General features: G+C 46.6%; 1 protein-coding gene across 1 annotated transcript in view; it reads left to right on the top strand.

Annotated features, from left to right (window-relative positions):
- BRME1 (break repair meiotic recombinase recruitment factor 1) overlaps nucleotides 1-16,297 on the top strand; it is a 41,340-nt gene extending 25,043 nt beyond the window's left edge. The window contains exons 6-8 of the mRNA XM_068274178.1: nucleotides 661-782; nucleotides 6,112-6,183; nucleotides 13,622-16,297. Of these exons, the coding sequence (XP_068130279.1) occupies nucleotides 661-782; nucleotides 6,112-6,183; nucleotides 13,622-13,724 (297 nt within the window). The 3' untranslated portion in view covers nucleotides 13,725-16,297. The remainder of the gene's footprint in view (nucleotides 1-660; nucleotides 783-6,111; nucleotides 6,184-13,621) is intronic.
- The last annotated feature ends 5,296 nt before the right edge of the window (nucleotides 16,298-21,593 follow it).

Below are 21,593 nucleotides of genomic sequence, written 5' to 3'. Positions count from 1 at the left end.
TGAGGGCTGTAGTGTTGAGGGGTATGGCTGCAGGGGGCAGGGGCATGGCTGTGGAGTAGAATGGTGTGGCTGCAGTGGGAAGGGGCATGGCAGTAGAGTGGAATGGTATGGTTGCAGTGGGGAGAGGCATGGTTGTATGTAGAGTGGAGGTATATGACTGCGGCGGGGAGAGGCATGGCTGTAGTGTTGAGGGCTGTTGTGTTGAGGGGTATGGCAGCAGTGGGCAGGGGCATGGCTGTAGAGTGGAGTGGTATGGCTGCAGTGGGGAGGGCATGGCTGTGGAGTGGAATGGTGTGGCTTCAGTGGGCAGGGGCATGGCTGTAGAGTGGAATGGTGTGGCTGCAGTGGGGAAAGGCATGGCTGTAGAGTGGTGGAATATGGCTGTAGAGTGGGAGTGGTATGGCTGCAGTGGGGAGAGGCATGGCTGCTGAAGTGGCAGAGATAGGACTGCCGTGTGGATCAGATGTATGATGCTGTTTATATAGCTTCCCCCTTGTTGATTTCTAACCTTAACTGATCCCCTAAAGGTAAAACCCCTTTATGATTCCAAACCATAACCTCCCCTAGGAGACCAGTTTATAACTATACAATAAAGTTGATTTTTGATTGGTTAACCTGCACTTCATGCATTACCCTGATAGTACTGTGTACTTCTTATAGAGCATGAGTGACACAGCCATCCATCAAGCGACCTCCACACCAGCCAGACAGGTGGAACCACAGAGCATCGGCCAGCAGCCACGTTTCCCAACAACTAGTAAACCAGCAGATGCTTCTAGGCGGTGAGTCCAGGTGGCCATGCTGTTGAGGCCATATAAACGAGGACACTCTGCAATTGGGAACTGTTTACAGAGCTGTCAGAGGTGGTATTTAGATCTGTCCTAGGCTAGCTGCTGGGCTCTGAAGGGTACCCGAAGTGAATAGAGAGGCTGTCGCCTGTATGTAGACTGGCAGTCATGCTGACTTGTTCGCTTCTTTAGTTTCTAAAGGTATCCATATATTACAGCATTGATGTTACAAAGAATCGGTCATAATGATTGAATCTTGCAAAGATCGGTGCCGCAACGTGGCTGCCTGATCGGCGTTTCCATCACTTTCTTCTCAAAATCAATCGAATGATCGATGATGGAAAGCATCTCATTAAAATCAAGTTTTTATATTAAAAACATAATTGCCCTAACTAAAACGCTGCATCCCAGCGGCTGAAATCTAACTAAATCCCCCCTAACTCCCCCACGCAAAATCCACAACTTTTTTGGTCGTGGATTTTGGTGCCCTGTGCGCTTCCATGGGAGGCAGAGCTTTCAGCTGCAGCCCTGCCTCTCCATGCGTCTATCAGCACGTATCTCCTCCTCTCCCCTGCCCCTCTTAGTGATGGAAGACTGAGAGGGGCGGGCGGAGGTGGAGATACTCACTGATGGACGCATGGAGAGACAGGGCTGCAGCTGAAAGCTTTGCCTCTCACAGCGTTCCCTGCAGTGTGCCCCAGGGAGTTAGGGGGGGATTTAGTTATATTTCAGCCGCGGGGATGCAGCATTTTAGTTAGGGCAATCATGTTAAGGACATTTTTAATATAAAAACTTGAATTTAATGAGACTTCAGAGTCTCTTTAAAGCAGTTTACTGCATACACCCTTATGCCCCTCACCTAGCATAAAAATACTATTTCCTCTCTATGATATAACCGTAATCGAAAAATAAAAATGAAAGAACAAATTAAACCATGAATGAGGCTGGTTTTACAGTGAGACGTCACAAACGCACGTTAGAGCAGCCTGTAACGCAGCCCACCGCACAGCAATGAAAAATAAATGGGCTGCTCACAGTGCCCACGTTGCGTTACTTAGTAACGCTGCGCCATAAGACAACGTACTGCATTCTGTACTTTATAAGCGGCAGAGCCGCGTTAGACTGCTTGCGCATGCTCAGTAATGTTGGGGAGAAGCGGAGAGCGGCCAGGCACATGGCTAATTAATATTCACTGTACTCAGTGACGTGCAGTGTTTACTTCCTGGAGCGGCCGCTCTGTACGGCGATTGGCCGGGCGGGACCACGTGATGCCGCATGCGTCCAAGAGTACGCATCACGGCATCACGGACGCCAGAGTGAGCTGCACAACGCGGCTCACTCTGACGTCCACATCAGAGAGCACCAGGCGTTGCGTTAGGGGCACGTTATGGGACCATAACGTCCCCTAAAGCGCAACGTCCTACTGTGAAACCAGCCTGAAGTACTAACATTTGTATAAAGCATTTCTCCTGCCAGACTCAAAGCTCTTGAAAGCTGCCACCACTAGGGGTGTGCTCAATAGGTCCCCGTTAGGGTGTCTTGCCTAAAAACTCCTTACTGGTTAGGTACTGGCTCTGTACTCTGGTCTCTCATGTCAAAAACGCTGCTCTTAAAGAGAATCTGTATTGTTAAAATCACACAAAAGTAAACATACCAGTGTGTTAGGGGACATCTCCTATTCCCCTCTGTCACAATTTCGCTGCTCCCCGCCGCATTAAAAGTAGTCAAAAACAGTTTTAAAAAGTTTGTTTGTAAACAAACAAAATGGCCACCAAAACAGGAAGTAGGTTGATGTACAGTATGTCCACACATAGAAAATACATCCGTACACAATCAGGCTGTATACAGCCTTCCTTTTGAATCTCAAGAGATCATGTGTGTGTTTCTTTCCCCCTGCAGCTCACTGAAGAGTTACAAGCTGATTGTTTGTTTCTTCTTGCAGACAGCTCTGCCCAATTGCCTGTAATTCTGCAGTATGTGACTCATCAGTATGTGAACAGAGGATTTATCCAGCTTGTAAAAGATAAGAGAGCAGAGAAAAGCTGGCTAATGTAAATAACACACACACACACACAGGGGAGTGTGCATAGAGGGGGAATGCATAGCAGATCACACTGAAGAGTTGGCAGCCTTCCAGACACAGGATGACAAGTCTGACAGGGGAAAGATAAGCTGATTTATTACAGAGATGGCGATAGTATGATAGTAGAAAGTGCTGCAGTAAGCCAGAGCACATTATAATAGGTTTAGGAACCTTTAGGATGGTAGAAAACACAATGACATTTTTGTTACAGAGTCCCTTTAAAGGAAATCTCTAGTATAAAAAAAAACTTATCTGGGGCTTCTGCCAGCCCCCTGCAGCTGCTCAATGCCCACACCATTACCATACAATCCTCCGGTCACCTGCCTTGGCTCACGTTCACTTTAACTTTCTGCAGTCGCTATCCACTCCGCCTGCGCAGCCCTGGCCATGTGCGTCCTCGTTCGCACTCCTGTCGCCTGGAGCATCTTGAGCAGACACAGCAGAGATGTTCCCGTACAGGCGCCTGCGCAGGACGCTGCCAGCGGGAGCGAGGATGCGCGCGGCCAGGGCCGTGCAGGCGCAGTGGTCGACAAGTCGGTGGTAAAGAAACAGCCGTGGTGGGGGAACTGAGGATCGTTTGCTAACGCCGCGGGCACAGAGCAGCTGCAGGGGGCTGGCAGAAGCCCCAGGTAAGTAAAACTGTTTTTTTTTAGTCTTCAGGTCCGCTTTAACTAGTACACTAACCAGCCACTCGATGAGCAAAACCCTAAAATATTCACCTGAAAATAAGCCAGTTAGGGCCCCTTTTCCACTACCCTGCTTTTTGCGATCTGATTCCAATTGCTAACGGATCACAAAACACGGGGTACATTAAAACTAATGGGGATGACAGCGGCCTTTTCCATTACTGCGATTGCGCTGATATTTTATCCCCAGCGCAATCATCATCCTGCCGCATTTTGGATGCGATTGAGGTCCTATAGTGAGTCCAGTAGCTCAATCGCAATTGCATTCGTGGAAATTACCGTATTTTTCAGACTATAAGACGCACCTAGGGTTAGAAGACAAAAACCAGGGGAAAAAATATATATATACTAAACCTGGTGCATCCATGGTGAAGGGACATCTTGTGGATTATGCCCCCTTTGTACCTCATGCCCCCTATGCTCCTTTGTGTCTCCCTGTGTCCTCCTCTGTCCCCCATGTGTCCATCTCTGTCCCTCTGGTGTCCTCCTGTGTCCCCCAAGTGTCCGCCTCTCCTCCCCTTGTGTCCTCCTCTATGCCCCTTTGTGTCCCCTTGTCCTCCTCTGCATGGGCACAGTAGAGGGAGTCCCCGACACTGTGGTGGGTTGGAGGTTCATATTGGCAGGTGTTAACAAGTCAGGAACTTCCTGCATTTGGACTATAAGATGCAGTGACTTTTTTCCCCACTTTTGGGGGGAGAAAAAGTGAGTCTAACAGTCCCAAAAATACAGTAGTTTGAAACCCGATTGTGATCTTGTTTCATAGTGTAAAAAAGCCCTAACTACTTCAGCAGCTCTAGTCACCGATAATAAAACAAATGATTTTGTGCCAAATCTGCCTGGCACCATAATGAACAGGTCTGAAATGACAGTAACTTTGTCCTGGTGATCCAGCAGTGAAATATTGGAACAATCCAGCCATTAGGGCATTGACAACATTTCACTAAATATATTAGTGTCTCCTTAGCTCAGTAAGGAAACCTTTTTCATCACATTGTTAAAGGAAACATGAAATGAGTTTCCTCGGTGTATTCATACTTACCTGGGGCTTCCTCCAACTCCATGAGTTGTGTTGGCCCCCCTCAATGTCCTCTCCGGTCCCTCCTATGTTTTCTAATCCTCCCCGGTAATCGATCTGCGCTCTTCTGTGCATGTGACCCCTCGTCACACTCCCGCAGCCAGGAGGGTTCTGCGTCTGCGGAGTAGTACAGGAGTGCATGACTGGCCAGATACCCGGGGGGAATTAGAAGACAACGGCGTGATGGGAGTGGACGGTGAGGGAGCCCACACACTTAATGGGGCTGGAGGAAGCCCTAGGTAAGTATAAATATACCCTTTCATTCCATCTCAGGTACACTTTAAAGGTGCAGAGAGGTTTAGGCAGCAGATGTCTGTCTGAGTGAGCCCGACACGTCCTGACTACACAAACACTCTCTGTACGCCGAGCAGTCGTTCCTCTCACAGAGTAAATGTGCCCACATACTCATATCGATTTTACCTGCTGATTTGATCACTCGGATCGAAACGGATGGGAATCGATTCCTTTAAATATTCAGTCGACCCAATTTTAATCGATTTTGACTAACACTGTACACAAAAAGGTAATCTGTTGTCAGTACTGTAGAAATCTGTTATATAAATGTTCTTCATTTTCATACCTAAAGTGGGTCCACGAAAACATAGCGATAAGGCTGTGCCATCGGTGTGCGAGACGTAACCTAACTTCCTGTCTCCGTGAAGAGTCACTGACAGCGGTATCTCTTCAGCAGTGACACAGACAGCTGTAACCCCCTGAGAAACAATCTGACCCTATAGTGTACAAAGTGAAAGAAAAAATGGTTGGGCTGGAGTTGCCCTTTAATAATAACACACAGCTGTATAAAATGTTGAACCACTTCGCATCCAGACCTTGTTTCCCCTTAGTGACCCGAGAAGTTTTTACATTTTAATCAGCAATAACTTTATCCCTACTTATGACACCTAAATGAAATATATATTTTTTTTTTCAGGACAAACAAGGCTTTCATTGTATGACATTTTTTTTCACCTCGAACATTTTTTTTTCTCTATGCATTTTAATGGGAAAAAGAGGGGAAAAGTTGAAAAAAAAAATCTTAGTTTTACCAATTTCAGTTTAAAAATAAAAAAACACTACTTTTGATATTGTTTGGCTATTTCTACCGTTTATCACAAAACTTAGATGATGTTCCTGTCATAATTTATGGTGAGGAGAATTGATTCTGAAAAAATGCTACAGTGTGTATTTTTCACTATGAACTGAGAAAATAAAAGCATTTTTAATATAAAAAAAATCTTTCTTATTGGCTCAGGGAACATGTATTCCCTTTCACCAATTAGTGCTGCAGCAGATAGTGCCGGAGGTGTGCACAGGGGCAATGCCCAACCGTGCACAACTGTGATTCAGCTAAAAGACGTACAGTATATCTACATCCTTGTGGCTTAGATGAAGTTATTTACAGTACAAAAAAACAAAACCTGCATTTAGGGTGATTAGAGCAAACAATCCTTGAGATGTTTCTGTATCTTCCCTGAACAGACCACAAGAAAGACCAGCAGAAGATGCCTCATCCACCGTGCAGGGCCTGATCCTGGAGCTGTCCAATCTCAAGTGAGCTTCCCTCTTAAACCCTGTTTTTTATTATGCACCACATAACACCACTGATCAGGAGGCTAATGATAAACAGGCTAATGAGCTCCTCCTAGGTGGGGAAATGGTAGCCAGCAAATCACTGAAACTTTTAAGAAACAGGAATACGGAGGCTGTCATCATCATTCTCTCATAAACGATGCCAGTTGCCTGGTTGTCATGCTGAGCTTTCGTTCTTAGTTGTTTGCGCCTGCGACAAACATGCAGCCAGTGGAGTCAGACCAGACTGACAGCATCTAATCCTCATGCTGGTTCTAGGTCGGTGACTCAGTATTAGAGGCAGAGCATCCATCAGCACACATGTCAGGTTACTGGAATTGTCTACTAAAAGAATGAAGATGGCAGCTTCCATATTCCTGTTCCTTTTAAAGGACATACGACTCGAGGCAAATTAAATAAACTGTCTTTACTTACCTGTGCTTTCTTCCCACTCTGTCCCTCAGCCCAGCTTCGGTCTTCTCTCTCCGCTCCCGCTGGCAGACTCTGCAGTATCACCAACCCCCGGTGAGTCAGGGTCTTCTGCACCCCCGGCGGGTCGGTGTCTTATAGGTATATGTGGGAATGCGCCCGCACCGTGCACGCCCGCACTCAAGGAATCCGGAGCGCACTGCGGTACGCTTCCGGTAACATGGGACACAGTATACAGGGGCTGGCAGTACTTCAGAGCCTGTCAGCAGGGCCAAGGAGAAGACTGGAGCTGTGGCGAGGGACCCGGGACCGCTAAGTGCTGGAAGAAGATAGATTATTTCATTTGCCTCAGATGTCCTTTAAGTACCTTTCCCCCTCAAAGAGCTGGTGCACACCGAGCGCTTTTTCTCACATTTTTACAGCCGCTTGCTGTATAGTGTATAGAGTGGCTGGATAGTGTACTGGTTAAGGGCTCTGCCTCTGACACAGGAGACCTGGATTCGAATCTCAGTTCTTCCTGATCAGTAAGCCAGCACCTATTCAGTAGGAGACTTTGGGCAAGTCTCCCTAACACTGCTACTGCCTATAGAGCGCGTCCTAGTGGCTGCAGCTCTGGCGCTTTGAGTCCGCCAGGAGAAAAGCGTGATATAAATGTTCTGTGTTTGTTTGGATACGCTAGGGTAATGTATTTCAATGGGGTGGTTCACACCAGAGCGGGAGGCGTTTTGCTGAAACGCATACTCCCGGGCTGAGGCATTTTTTGGATTGCGGAGGCATTTCTGCCTCCAATGTAAAGTATAGGAAAAACGCAAGAAAACTGGCGTTTTTCAGAGCGGTTTGCCAGGCGTTTTTGTTACAGAAGCTGTTCAGTAACAGCTTTACTGTAACAATATATGAAATCTACTACACCAAAACCGCTACGCAAAACTGCAAAACGCTAGGTGAAACGCTACATAAAAATAAGAAAAAGCGTTTCAAAAACCGCTAGCGTTTTGCGCATCTGCTAGCGGTTTTTGGTGTGTACAGGGTCTAACTGTGGCCATGTATAGCTTACCACTTCTGCGGTTCCTGCGAGTCCCATTATATATGGAAAGGATCGTATACACGTGCAACTTAATGCATGGCCAACCACACAGCATGACAACACTTGTTTACACGAAAGTCTGTACACATGCGCTAAACAACCAAGTCATCTAAATACTGCGCACGCACCAACATGTTCTCATACAAAAACAAGTCATTCAAACTACTTATACACACGCGGCCAACCTGCATGATAGTTGGGCAAGTTGATCCACCGGTTGGATCGGGCAAACTGTTTGTTATCTGATGAACGTCTTGTCATATGCTCACACATGCCCAACTATTGGCCAACAGACCAAGTTTAGAGGAAAGTTGAGCAGAATGGTTGCATGGGTGTACCACCTTAAAGGACATGTCCATTCTTCATGCATCAATTGCCCTGGAGTGCACGGAGGCTGTGGGGAGCAGCATTACATGATTGGGGATCTCATAACTTACTGCATTAAAGGGAACCAGAGCTGAAAAAAATAAAGATTTTATACATACCTGGGGCTTCCTCCAGCCCCATACATGCTGATTGATCCCACGCTGCCATCCTCCTCTGCCCGCAGCTACGAGAACCGGCTCCGCGCTGTTCCGTCAGTCGGAGCCAGACTAGCGTAGCAGAGGTGCGCTCTTTGCGTATCTCTGCAGCAGTGTGTGGAGAGATACGTAGAGGGCGCACTTCTCCTGCGTAGCTGGCTCCTATTACGTCAGCGACGAGAGCCCGTTCTCGTAGTTGCGGGCAGCAGTGGACGGCGGTGTGGGATTGATCCGTGCGTATGGGGCTGGAGGAAGCCCCAGGTATGTATAACAGCTTTTTCATTTTCTCAGCTAGGGTACATATCTGCCTCTGGTGCCCTTTAAAGAGAGTCTGAAGGGAATACTTTTTCCCCCTTTTTTTAGACTGCAACCTTCTGAAGCAATACCTTCTAAAGTGATCCGCTGCATATCCACAGCAGAACAAGCTTTCTTGTCCCCATAAATCTCCTATTTACTTTCCACGACCATTAAGTCGCAGAATTTGCTACTAGGAAGAGGCAGAGTTGTTTACCGTAGCTCTGCCTCTTCAACGGACAATTGCCACCTATCTCCGCCCCCTTGTAATTAATATGCCGCCCCTCATGCGTGCAACCAGCCCACCCTGCTCTTTGCACATTTCTCTACTTGGAGCAGGGTGGTGCACTGGAGTGCGCAACATGCCCATCTTTCTGTTCCGACTGGAACTGCGACCCGAGGGTATTCAAAGGGGTCGCGGCCATTTTATACAGGAAACTACTGAAATTTCAAAGCCCTGAAAGCGGAGAAGGTGATGTGGCAGTAATGAGCCCATCCAACATATGTTTGTAGCGCTACCTATAAATATAATTTTTTTAAGAAATGGAATTTCGCTTCAGATTCTCTTTAAGCAATACAGAGCTAGCGGCAGCAGTGCTGTTGATATGTGATTATCTCTTTATGGAAATATGGCTGATTTCACGTGGTGCAGTGTGGTCTAAATGCTCGCTATTTCCAGTTCTAGTCTCAGTCAGGGAAATACTGATTGTACTTAGTGTCAGGTATAGGATGTATAGTGTATTCCTAGATTTCTGTCACACAGACAGCGACTTAGCTACCCGTCCTGCGGACAGCTAGGGTCTTTGAGCTTCTGATACTATAAATATGTGTAATAAACACAATAAACACCCCAATCTGATCTGAGAGGAATCGAATTCTTTCACACACTAGGCAAAGATTTTCAGTAGGTTTTAGCATGAAATCTATTGAAAATCTGGGGAGCTGCACACTGCCTGCCGGGCCCCCCAGATCTCCACATCTATGTGTGTTGTCCCTTCACCCCCCCCCCCATCCCCTCCCCCCTGACCCACGCAGTGTCTTCTCTCCACCACCAGGCTCTCCTCTGTGAGTCATCTCTCCCAGGGCACTTGCGTGACCACTAGAGGCCAAACACTAGAGGCACCATGGCATGCACCTTATGTGACCACTAGAGACTGAACATCGTGGCATGTACCTTATGTGACCACTAGAGACCAGACACTAGAGGCACCGTGGTATATACCTTATGTGACCACTAGAGACCAGACACTAGAGGCACTGTGGCATGTACCTTATGTGACCACTAGAGACTGAACATCGTGGCATGTACCTTACGTGACCACTAGAGACCAGACACTAGAGGCACCGTGGTATATACCTTATGTGACCACTAGAGACCAGACACTAGAGGCATTGTGGCATATACCTTATGTGACCACTAGAGACCAGACACTAGAGGCACTGTGGCATGTACCTTATGTGACCACTAGAGACCAGACACTAGAGGCACCGTGGTATATACCTTATGTGACCACTAGAGACCAGACACTAGAGGCACCGTGGCATGTACCTTATGTGACCACTAGAGACCAGACACTAGAGGCACCGTGGCATGTACCTTATGTGACCACTAGAGACCAGACACTAGAGGCATCGTGGCATGTACCTTATGTGACCACAAGAGACCAGACACTAGATGCATTGTGGCATATACCTTACGTGACCACTAGAGACCAGACACTAGAGGCACTGTGGCATGTACCTTATGTGACCACTAGAGACCAGACACTAGAGGCATCGTGGCATGTACCTTATGTGACCACTAGAGACCAGACACTAGATGCATTGTGGCATATACCTTACGTGACCACTAGAGACCAGACACTAGAGGCACTGTGGCATGTACCTTATGTGACCACTAGAGACCAGACACTAGAGGCACCGTGGTATATACCTTATGTGACCACTAGAGACCAGACACTAGAGGCACCGTGGCATGTACCTTATGTGACCACTAGAGACCAGACACTAGAGGCACCGTGGCATGTACCTTATGTGACCACTAGAGACCAGACACTAGAGGCACCGTGGCATATACCTTATGTGACCACTAGAGACCAGACACTAGAGGCACCATGGCATGTACCTTATGTGACCACTAGAGACCAGACACTAGAGGCACCGTGGCATGTACCTTATGTGACCACTAGAGATCAGACACTAGAGGCACCGTGGCATGTACCTTATGTGACCACTAGAGACCAGACACTAGAGGCACCGTGGTATATACCTTATGTGACCACTAGAGACCAGACACTAGAGGCACCGTGGCATGTACCTTATGTGACCACTAGAGACCAGACACTAGAGGCACCGTGGCATGTACCTTATGTGACCACTAGAGACCAGACACTAGAGGCATCGTGGCATGTACCTTATGTGACCACTAGAGACCAGACACTAGATGCATTGTGGCATATACCTTACGTGACCACTAGAGACCAGACACTAGAGGCACTGTGGCATGTACCTTATGTGACCACTAGAGACCAGACACTAGAGGCATCGTGGCATGTACCTTATGTGACCACTAGAGACCAGACACTAGATGCATTGTGGCATATACCTTACGTGACCACTAGAGACCAGACACTAGAGGCACTGTGGCATGTACCTTATGTGACCACTAGAGACCAGACACTAGAGGCATTGTGGCATATACCTTACGTGACCACTAGAGACCAGACACTAGAGGCACTGTGGCATGTACCTTATGTGACCACTAGAGACCAGACACTAGAGGCATTGTGGCATATACCTTACGTGACCACTAGAGACCAGACACTAGAGGCACTGTGGCATGTACCTTATGTGACCACTAGAGACCAGACACTAGAGGCATTGTGGCATGTACCTTATGTGACCACTAGAGACCAGACACTAGAGGCATCGTGGCATGTACCTTATGTGACCACTAGAGACCAGACACTAGAGGCACCGTGGTATATACCTTATGTGACCACTAGAGACCAGACACTAGAGGCATTGTGACATGTACCTTATGTGACCACTAGAGACCAGACACTAGAGGCACCGTGGCATGTACCTTATGTGACCACTATAGACCAGACACTAGAGGCACCGTGGTATATACCTTATGTGACCACTAGAGACCAGACACTAGAGGCACCGTGGCATGTACCTCATGTGACCACTAGAGACCAGACACTAGAGGCACCGTGGCATGTACCTTATGTGACCACTAGAGACCAGACACTAGAGGCACCGTGGCATATACCTTATGTGACCACTAGAGACCAGACACTAGAGGCACCATGGCATGTACCCTATGTGACCACTAGAGACCAGACACTAGAGGCACCGTGGTATATACCTTACGTGACCACTAGAGACCAGACACTAGAGGCACCGTGGCATGTACCTTACGTGACCACTAGAGACCAGACACTAGAGGCACCGTGGTATATACCTTATGTGACCACTAGAGACCAGACACTAGAGGCACCGTGGTATATACCTTATGTGACCACTAGAGACCAGACACTAGAGGCACCGTGGCATGTACCTTATGTGACTACTAGAGACCAGACACTAGAGGCACCGTGGCATGTACCTTATGTGACCACTAGAGACCAGACACTAGAGGCACCGTGGTATATACCTTATGTGACCACTAGAGACCAGACACTAAAGGCACCGTGGCATGTACCTTATGTGACCACTAGAGACCAGACACTAGAGGCACCGTGGCATGTACCTTATGTGACCACTAGAGACCAAACACTAGAGGCACCGTGGCATGTACCTTATGTGACCACTAGAGACCAGACACTAGAGGCACTGTGGCATGTACCTTATGTGACCACTAGAGACCAAACACTAGAGGCACTGTGGCATGTACCTTATGTGACCACTAGAGACTGAACATCGTGGCATGTACCTTACGTGACCACTAGAGACCAGACACTAGAGGCATTGTGGCATGTACCTTACGTGACCACTAGAGACCAGACACTAGAGGCACCGTGGTATATACCTTATGTGACCACTAGAGACCAGACACTAGAGGCATTGTAGCATGTACCTTATGTGACCACTAGAGACCAAACACTAGAGGCACTGTGGCATGTACCTTATGTGACCACTAGAGACTGAACATCGTGGCATGTACCTTACGTGACCACTAGAGACCAGACAGTAGAGGCACCGTGGCATGTACCTTATGTGACCACTAGAGACCAGACACTAGAGGCACTGTGGTATATACCTTATGTGACCACTAGAGACCAGACACTAGAGGCATCGTGGCATGTACCTTATGTGACCACTAGAGACCAGACACTAGAGGCACCGTGGCATGTACCTTACGTGACCACTAGAGACCAGACACTAGAGGCATTGTGGCATGTACCTTATGTGACCACTAGAGACCAGACACTAGAGGCACCGTGGCATGTACCTTATGTGACCACTAGAGACCAGACACTAGAGGCACCGTGGCATGTACCTTATGTGACCACTCGAGACAGTAGAGGCACCGTGGCATGTACCTTATGTGACCACTAGAGACCAGACACTAGAGGCACCGTGGTATATACCTTATGTGACCACTAGAGACCAGACACTAGAGGCACTGTGGCATGTACCTTATGTGACCACTAGAGATCAGACACTAGAGGCACCGTGGTATATACCTTATGTGACCACTAGAGACCAGACACTAGAGGCACCGTGGCATGTACCTTATGTGACCACTAATGACCAGACACTAGAGGCACTGTAGCATGTACCTTATGTGACCACTAGAGGCTGAACATCGTGGCATGTACCTTATGTGACCACTAGAGACCAGACACTAGAGGCACCGTGATATATATACCTTACGTGACCACTAGAGACCTCTAGTGTTTGGCTCTCCAGACACCTCATGGAGCTGGAGGAAGCCCCAGGTAAGTATAAATATAACCTGTAGTCACATCTCAGATTTACTTTCATTTTAGTGACTTGCATATACTATAAAGTGCTGCAGAACAGATGTCAGCACAATATAATTGCATGAATATAATTTAAATCATTTTTTTAAATCTCCTAGCCGCCTCATAATGAGCACATACCGCGACCTGCGTCAGAAGAGAATGCGGTTTCCCCCGGGAAGAGGGCCGGCCGCTGCTGGGAAAAGACGGCGAGAAATCTAGGAAACGGATTTCTGTATTTGTTGCTCAGCAGATATGCAATGTCATCTTCCCTCCAAAAAGTTCATTTTAACATAGATATGCAGTCATAGTGGAGGGAGACATATTTATAGGCTGGTTTTCTTTTTGTTCTGTTCTGTGAATGCAGCCATTTTGAATTCTGAATGCAGCCATTTTGAATACCACCTTCTTTTCCATGTTGCATAAGGCTGGTGGCCATTTTGTTCTCCACGTTAGTCATTCCATTTATTAAGCCTGTAAAGGTAGTTGTATCTGCAGCTGGTAGGCATCGTCAAATGTCCCATCGTTAAGATGTGCCCACAGACACTGCAGACTGATGTCTGCTGAGTGAGGCTTCTCAATGCTGCTGACGAAGTTTGGCCACATGTTTGACATAAGGCAGGTATAGAGTAATTGATGTTTCCATACATACAAGACATTAAGGCAAAGAAGATCCAATTGGCCGGCACTCAATATTCCTGACAACCATACACTTAGAGGATCGTTTAGTCTTGAGTCGTGAACAGCTAAAAGCCAAACATTCACAATATTACTAGAAAGATAGGGCCGGGCACTGGTTCAAAAGCTGCATAGATTCAGGAAACCCAACAATTACATTCACTGGGGGTGATGAGAGGTTGGCCTGACAGCGTTTTACAAGTCTCCCTGCATTGTTAGAGGCCCATACAGTAAGTGGGAAAGTGGGGAGACTTGCGTTATTGGCCTGCTGAAGAAGTGGGGAGAGCTGCGTTATTGGCCTCTGATGAAGCAGGGAGACCTGTGTTATTGGCCTCTGAGGAAGCAGGGAGACCTGTGTTATTGGCCTCTGAGGAAGCAGGGAGACCTGTGTTATTGGCCTCTGATGACGCTGGGAGACCTGTGTTATTGGCCTTTGATGAAGCAGGGAGACTCGTCTTATTGGCCTCTGATGAATCAAGGAGACCTGTGTTATTGGCCTCTGATGAATCAGGGAGACCTGTGTTATTGGCTGCTGATGAAGCAGGGAGACCCGTGTTATTGGCCTCTGATGAAGCAGGGAGACCCATGTTATTGGCCTCTGAGGAAGCAGGGAGACCTGTGTTATTGGCTGCTGATAAATCAGGGAGGCCTGTGTTATTGGCTGCTGATTAGGCGAGAAGACCCATGTTATTGGCCTCTGAGGAAGCAGGGAGGCCTGTGTTATTGGCCTCTGATGAATCAGGGAGACCTGTGTTATTGGCTGCTGATGAAGCAGGGAGACCCATGTTATTGGCCTCTGAGGAAGCAGGGAGACCTGTGTTATTGGCCTCTGAGGAAGCAGGGAGACCTGTGTTATTGGCTGCTGATAAAGCAGGGAGACCCATGTTATTGGCCTCTGAGGAAGCAGAGAGACCTGTGTTATTGGCCTCTGATGAAGCAGGGAGACCTGTGTTATTGGCTGCTGATTAGGCGAGGAGACCCATGTTACTGGCCTCTGAGGAAGTAGGTAGACCTGTGTTATTGGCCTCTGATGAATCAGGGAGGCCTGTGTTATTGGCCTCTGATGAAGCAGGGAGACCCATGTTATTGGCTGCTGATGAAGCAGGGAGACCCGTGTTATTGGCCTCTGATGAAGCAGGGAGACCCATGTTATTGGACTCTGAGGAAGCAGGGAGACCTGTGTTATTGGCTGCTGATTAGGCGAGGAGACCCATGTTATTGGACTCTGAGGAAGCAGGGAGACCTGTGTTATTGGCTGCTGATTGGGCGAGGAGACCCATGTTATTGGCTGCTGATGAAGTAGGGAGACCCATGTTATTGGCCTCTGATGAAGCAGGGAGACCCGTGTTATTGGACTCTGAGGAAGCAGGGAGACCCATGTTATTGGCTGCTGATTGGGCGAGGAGACCCATGTTATTGGCTGCTGATGAAGCAGGGAGACCCATGTTATTGGACTCTGAGGAAGCAGGGAGACCTGTGTTATTGGCAGCTGATGAAGCAGGGAGACCTGTGTTATTGGCCTCTGAGGAAGCAGGGAGACCCATGTTATTGGCCTTCATTTGTGAGCCTAAAATCAGGTGTGAGGGTTGATTGCCATGGGAATTAGAGTATCTTTAAGGGAGTATTGGAGAGGACCACTACATTTAAAGAAAATCTGAAGCGAGAGGGATATGGAGACTGCCATATTTATATTCTTTTTAATACCAGTTGCCTGCCTGTCCTGCTGATTTCTCTGGCTGCAGTAGTGTCTGAATCACACACTTGAAACAATTATGTAGCTAATCCAGTCTGATCTTTGTCAGAAACATCTTACCTGCATGTTTGTTTAGCGTCTATGGCTTAGAGTATTATGCCTAATACACACAATGCAATTTCCTGCCAGATTGATGGTCTAATCGATTATTTCCAACAGGTTCGATCTGATTTCCGATCATTTTTCTCATTGATTTTTTTTATAGAAGTGTTAGGATAATCATCAGAAAAATGATTGGAAATCAGATTGGACCTGTTGGAAATAATTGATTCAACCGTCAGTCTGACGGGAAATTGCATTGTGTACCAAGCATTAGAGGCAGACGATCAGCAGGACAGCCAGACAACATGTATTGTTTCGCAAAAGGTGGATCAGCGCATCACCAGGCCGCCTCCGAATGGCCTCGAATCAGAGGTGCGCTGAGCCCCCCCAGAAACTGCAGTTTCGGGGGGGGGGGGGGGGGGCTCAGCGCACCTCTGATTCGAGGCCATTCGAAGGCGGCCTGGTGATGCGCTGATCCACCTTTTGCGCAATTTTCTATTTTACTTGATTAGCCGCACCCAGGCTATGCATATACATGCAAGCTGTTACAGGAAACCAACATCCTCCAGTGGATGTCATGTGTATGCTCGGTGTGTATTTTATCCCACAAGTGGGGCTTGCACTCTTTTGCAGGTAGGCACTTGTCTGTTTTTAAGTAGCGCTGTTCATTTCCTTGCCATGAACATGTATTGTTTAAAAGGAAATAAATATGGCAGCCTCCATATCCCTCTCACTTCAGGTTCCCTTTAAGTTGGTTGAGATGAGGATGTAAGTGAAGTAGTGTACAGCGCTACGGAAGATGTTGTCGCTATATAGATAAAATAGAATAATAATAAAAATATGCAATTTTGTAGACATGCTTGCCGCCAGATCTATAACTTTAAGCTGCAGGTAGTAGGCCAGAACACACCATCTGGAGCCTGCGCGGGAGTTTCTGCTATTTAACCAGTGTTGTGCCAGTGTAATGGTTGCCATGGTTACAAAATGCCATCCTGATCTGTGGATAGCCTGTAGTAGTGGAAGCTCATCAAGCATATGTAACAGCTATTTGTTTAGCAGATGATCGTGTCGTCGCATACCCTGACATAGCCACTGATTATCTGACAGCAAATAAAGGGCGTTTTGTTTTGTGCTTCATGGTTTTGAATTATCAATAAAAAATTATATTGACAAGTTATATAGTATCTTGTATGTACTTTGCAGGTAAAAAATCATCTTTTGTAAATTTGCACAGATTTTTGTATCCTTATGAAAAAGGGAAGCTGAAGTGATAGAAGGGATACGCACATCGCTCCCACATCATGCATATTTTACTTGCCTAGGGCTTCCTCCAGCCCCATGAGGACCGGGGTCTCCCTCGTCGTTCTGATCAGCCTCTCCGTTCTGCTGCTATGACTCCCAATAATCCAGTCAGCCACGGCTAGTCGTGGGCTTCTGCGCATGCACGGCTCAGCCACACATACGCAGAAGAGCACGGCCAGCCAGATTACCAGGAGATATAGCGCAAGAACGGAGGGGCCAAAGAGGACGACGAGGGAGGTCATAGTCCTCATGGAGCTGGAGGAAGCCCCAGGAAAGAATAAATACACAATATTATAGTATCTCAGGTTCTCTTTAAGGATTAAGGCAACTTTTGTTATGTTGATCAGTGGTGTCCATTTAGCTGATAAAATGACCAATACATGTTGTTATTGACCGGCTCAGGCAAGTTTCATCTAGCATGATCAATTGGTACCACACTAAGGGCCAGATTTATCAAAGCATTACTGGCAGTTTTTTCTTCTTAGACATTTTTAATCAGCGGGAGACTGTTCTGAATGATAATAAGAAAATTTTTAAATCCTGCGTAATAGCGGCAGTTTAGCGTGAATTTCTAGAAATGCACTAAAGTTAAGAAGAGTCCAAATCCATCCCTAAACTGCTGCAGATTAAGAAGTGCTTAATAGCAGTTCTACAGATAAAGCAGCAGTGCAGGCTTGGCATGATTTGTTAAGTGCTCCTGCCCCTGCTAAATTTCCTCAGCCAGAGCCTGCTGCTATCAATACAGCAGATGTATTGGTTACCTTAGCAGCAGCAATTTCACTAACACACTGCACTGTCTGAAAAACTCTGCAGTATTTAGTGATTTCTTAACCTCTTGAGGACCCCAGTGCTAAACCCCCCTATTGACCAGGCCATTTTTAGTAAAATTGGCCACTGCAGCTTTAAGGCCAAGCTGCACAGCACAGCACACAAGTGATTCTCCCCCCCCCCCCCCTTTTCTCCCCACCAACAGAGCTCTCTGTTGGTGGGGTCTGATTGCTCCCCCATGTTTATTTTTGTTTATAAACATATTTTTATTGTTGTTTATGTTTTATAACAAATGCTATTTCTTTAAATATTTTCCCTCCCTCCCCACAGCCGGCCAATCATGGTGATCGGCTGTCATAGGCTTCTGCCTATGAGAGCCGATCGCTCTCCAGTGTCCAAGGGGGACAACCGTGTCACACGGCTGTCCCCAGTACAGCGTTGCTGCTGATCGTAGCGCTGTACATGTAAATAGACGGCGATCACGTCGTCTAACAGTCTCCCGAGCGGCTACTGCTCAGCTCCGCCCACCAAGCAAGAGATGCGCGCGCAGCCTGCACGCGATCTCCTGCATTAGCTGGCCCCAAGACTTTACGCCGATCGGCGTTAGGCGGTCCTGGGGCTGCCGCCGCGGCCACGCCCATCGGCTTGACGTGGTCGGCAGGAGGTTAAGATGTCTGAGACAATTCTGCATGGATTTCTAAAAACCTACCAATATTTTGTCTCAGACACCCTTGATAAATGTAAAATTCTATATATGAAAATTCAATTATAAATCAGTCAAATTGCAGCACTGCACTGTGCAATGGAGTGCAAAGCCACGAACCCAACCAATGACCACTGCTCTGCCCCAGATTGCCATACATTGTCCAGTCTCTCCAAACAATACTTCTGATGGATGGATTAAAAATCAAACAAAATGTGTTTGGTGTGATAACTTCCTGGCAGAATGATCCGATCTGCCAGGAACTGAACAGAGCATTGATGCGTGTATGGCCTGCTTCAACCCTTGTAGCTGTGGGGCAAGATTTCTGCTGCAAATGTGTCTACTGCAGAGCGATAGAACAATCGATACTGAAAGATTGATTGCTAGAGACGGCCTATCACACGTGAATAATTCCGGTTTGTATGCAAATTGAATGCAAAGTGTAGACAGATCGGTACTGCAGCAATCAATTTTCATCATCCCGTTTCCAGACTACATGCAATTTGCTTGTAATTTACATGCAAACTGAATTTATGTCCACCTCTGCTGATGGCATACATGCAAAAATGGCACTGGGAAATTGGGGCGCAGGGTGAAGCTGAAAAACGTCTCACCCTATTCCTACAAAAGTCCCGGTGTCCTTAAAGGACCACTGTCCTGAAAACTAACATTTTAAATACATGTAAACACTTTTAAATAAGAAGTAAGTTTCTTCCAGAGTCAAATGAGCTATGAATAACTTTTCTCCTATGTTGCTGTCACTTACAGTAGTTAGCAGAAATCTGACGGAACTGACAGGTTTTGAACTAGCCTATCTCCCCATGGGAGATTCTCAGGGTTTTCTTTATTTTCAGAATCATTTAGTGAAATGGCAGTTGCTCTGTCCAACTGCCAAAAAAGCAGTTTTTTGGCACTAATATTATAAATGCTAAAGTTTGGATGTTTGTTACTCAATCAAGCAGCAATGACTGAATGGATTTGAATGAAATTTGGCACACACATAGTACATTACCTGGACTAACATACAGGATACTTTTCATCACCATAACCAAAAAGTGGGTGGAGACAAATACAAATTTCATTGGGAAAATGTAAACTGCAGCCATTATTACACTGTTAATGTTAGGGTTCTCAAACTTTGCACAGTTGGTCACTGGGTGACTGGGATTCATATTCAGAAAAGTGGTTGGAGCCTTAAAAAGCCAATCTAAATTCACCTATTGATTTTCAAGGAGAATATTTAGTTGCTGCCATTCTTGCACTGTTATTGGCACAAGCCTCAAACCTGCTACAGTTGGTCATTGGGTGACTGGGGTTCAAATTCAGAAAAGTAGTGGAGCCACAAACAGCCAATCAGATTTGTTTCATTTTAATGCAAATGATTGATGCCAAAGACTGCAAAGCTCACAAACTTGGTCATTGAGTAATTGTGTGTTAGGGATAGAAAAAGTGGGCAGAGCCAACACCAGCCACATACAGCTAGTAAGAATTAAAAGCCTTGCTGAGAATCCCCCATGAAGAGATGGACTAGTCCAAAACCTGTCGGTTCTGTCAGACTTCTACTATTATTAAAAATGAATTATTACTGTAAGTGACAGCAACATAGGAAAGTAATTTATGGCTAATTTGGAGGAAACATGCTTCTTATTTGTATATTATTACATGTAATTTAAATTTTACAATTTTTCGCGCTAGTGGTCCTTTTAGTACTATTCCCCCTCCAGGCCGCCATGGACTCATGGGAAAGACATTTGCTATTGCTGGCTAATTACGCTGGTTTTAAAGTAACTTGGGCTCCGGCTCCGTCGCCTAAATGACTGAGCACCGCTATAGCTGTAATACACGTTACAGCCTATGGTGGCGCATGGTGCACCCAAATCTCCTGACGCTGCTTTGCCCTTTTTCGCTGCTGATGGCTATGCTATGTGATGGGTGGTTTTAGATCTCTGTCTGGAAATAGTATTTAAAGAAGAACTCCGAAATGTGTCAAACAAATGTATGCTTCATTATGTCAGTTGTAAAGAAAGCCTATCTCCGGGTAAAATACAAAGATGGGGAGAAATGTTTGTTTACACACACCTCGCCCTGTTGGACGTGGCAGTCTGAAGACCTCAGAGGAAACACACAACAGCTTTTGGGGAGCAGAGGGGTTCGGATCAATGACGAGGACAGTCGGGACCCTCGCTGGGGAGGGATGGCCCTGATTTGGAGAACTCATGGAGAAGCATGTGATCAGGTTGGTCAGCTGATCGATTTGTAAGGTCCTGATTTGCTGTGATGACTTCCTGGTTTAACACATGATCAGGACCAGCAAATCAGAACCTTACAAATCTATCAGCTGATCAAACTGATCACATGCTTCCCCATGAGTTCTCCTAAGCATTGCCCTCCCTACTGGGGAGATAGTAACTTCCATACACAAGAAGCGTTATTATATTCTGCATGGAATTTTGCCATCATTTCTGATTGCATTTTCCATTTATAAAACCTGGACTAGAGTCATTGGAAAATATTCTGGGAAAATAGCATTTGTTTGCAAGTCTCGCTTGTGTCATATCAGCCTGTAGTGAAGATTGCTAATAGATTACAGGACAACTGTAGTGAGAGGTATATGGAAACTGTCATATTCATTCCTTTTTAAAGAATTCCTGTTACCTGGCACCCTGCTGATGTATTTGGCTGCAGTAATGTTTGGATCACACCAGGAACAAGCATGCAGCTAATCTTGTCAGATCTGACAATAATATCAGAAACTCCTGATATGCTGCATGCTTGTTCAGGGTCTTTGGCTAAAAGTATTAGAGGCAGAGGATCAGCAGGATAGCCAGGCAACTGGTATTGCTTA

Source organism: Hyperolius riggenbachi, chromosome 3 (genome assembly GCF_040937935.1).
Source record: "Hyperolius riggenbachi isolate aHypRig1 chromosome 3, aHypRig1.pri, whole genome shotgun sequence".
Classification (NCBI taxonomy): domain Eukaryota; kingdom Metazoa; phylum Chordata; class Amphibia; order Anura; family Hyperoliidae; genus Hyperolius; species Hyperolius riggenbachi.
The sequence above is the reverse complement of the archived record's forward strand: the minus strand, read 5'-3'. Positions and strand labels throughout refer to the sequence as shown.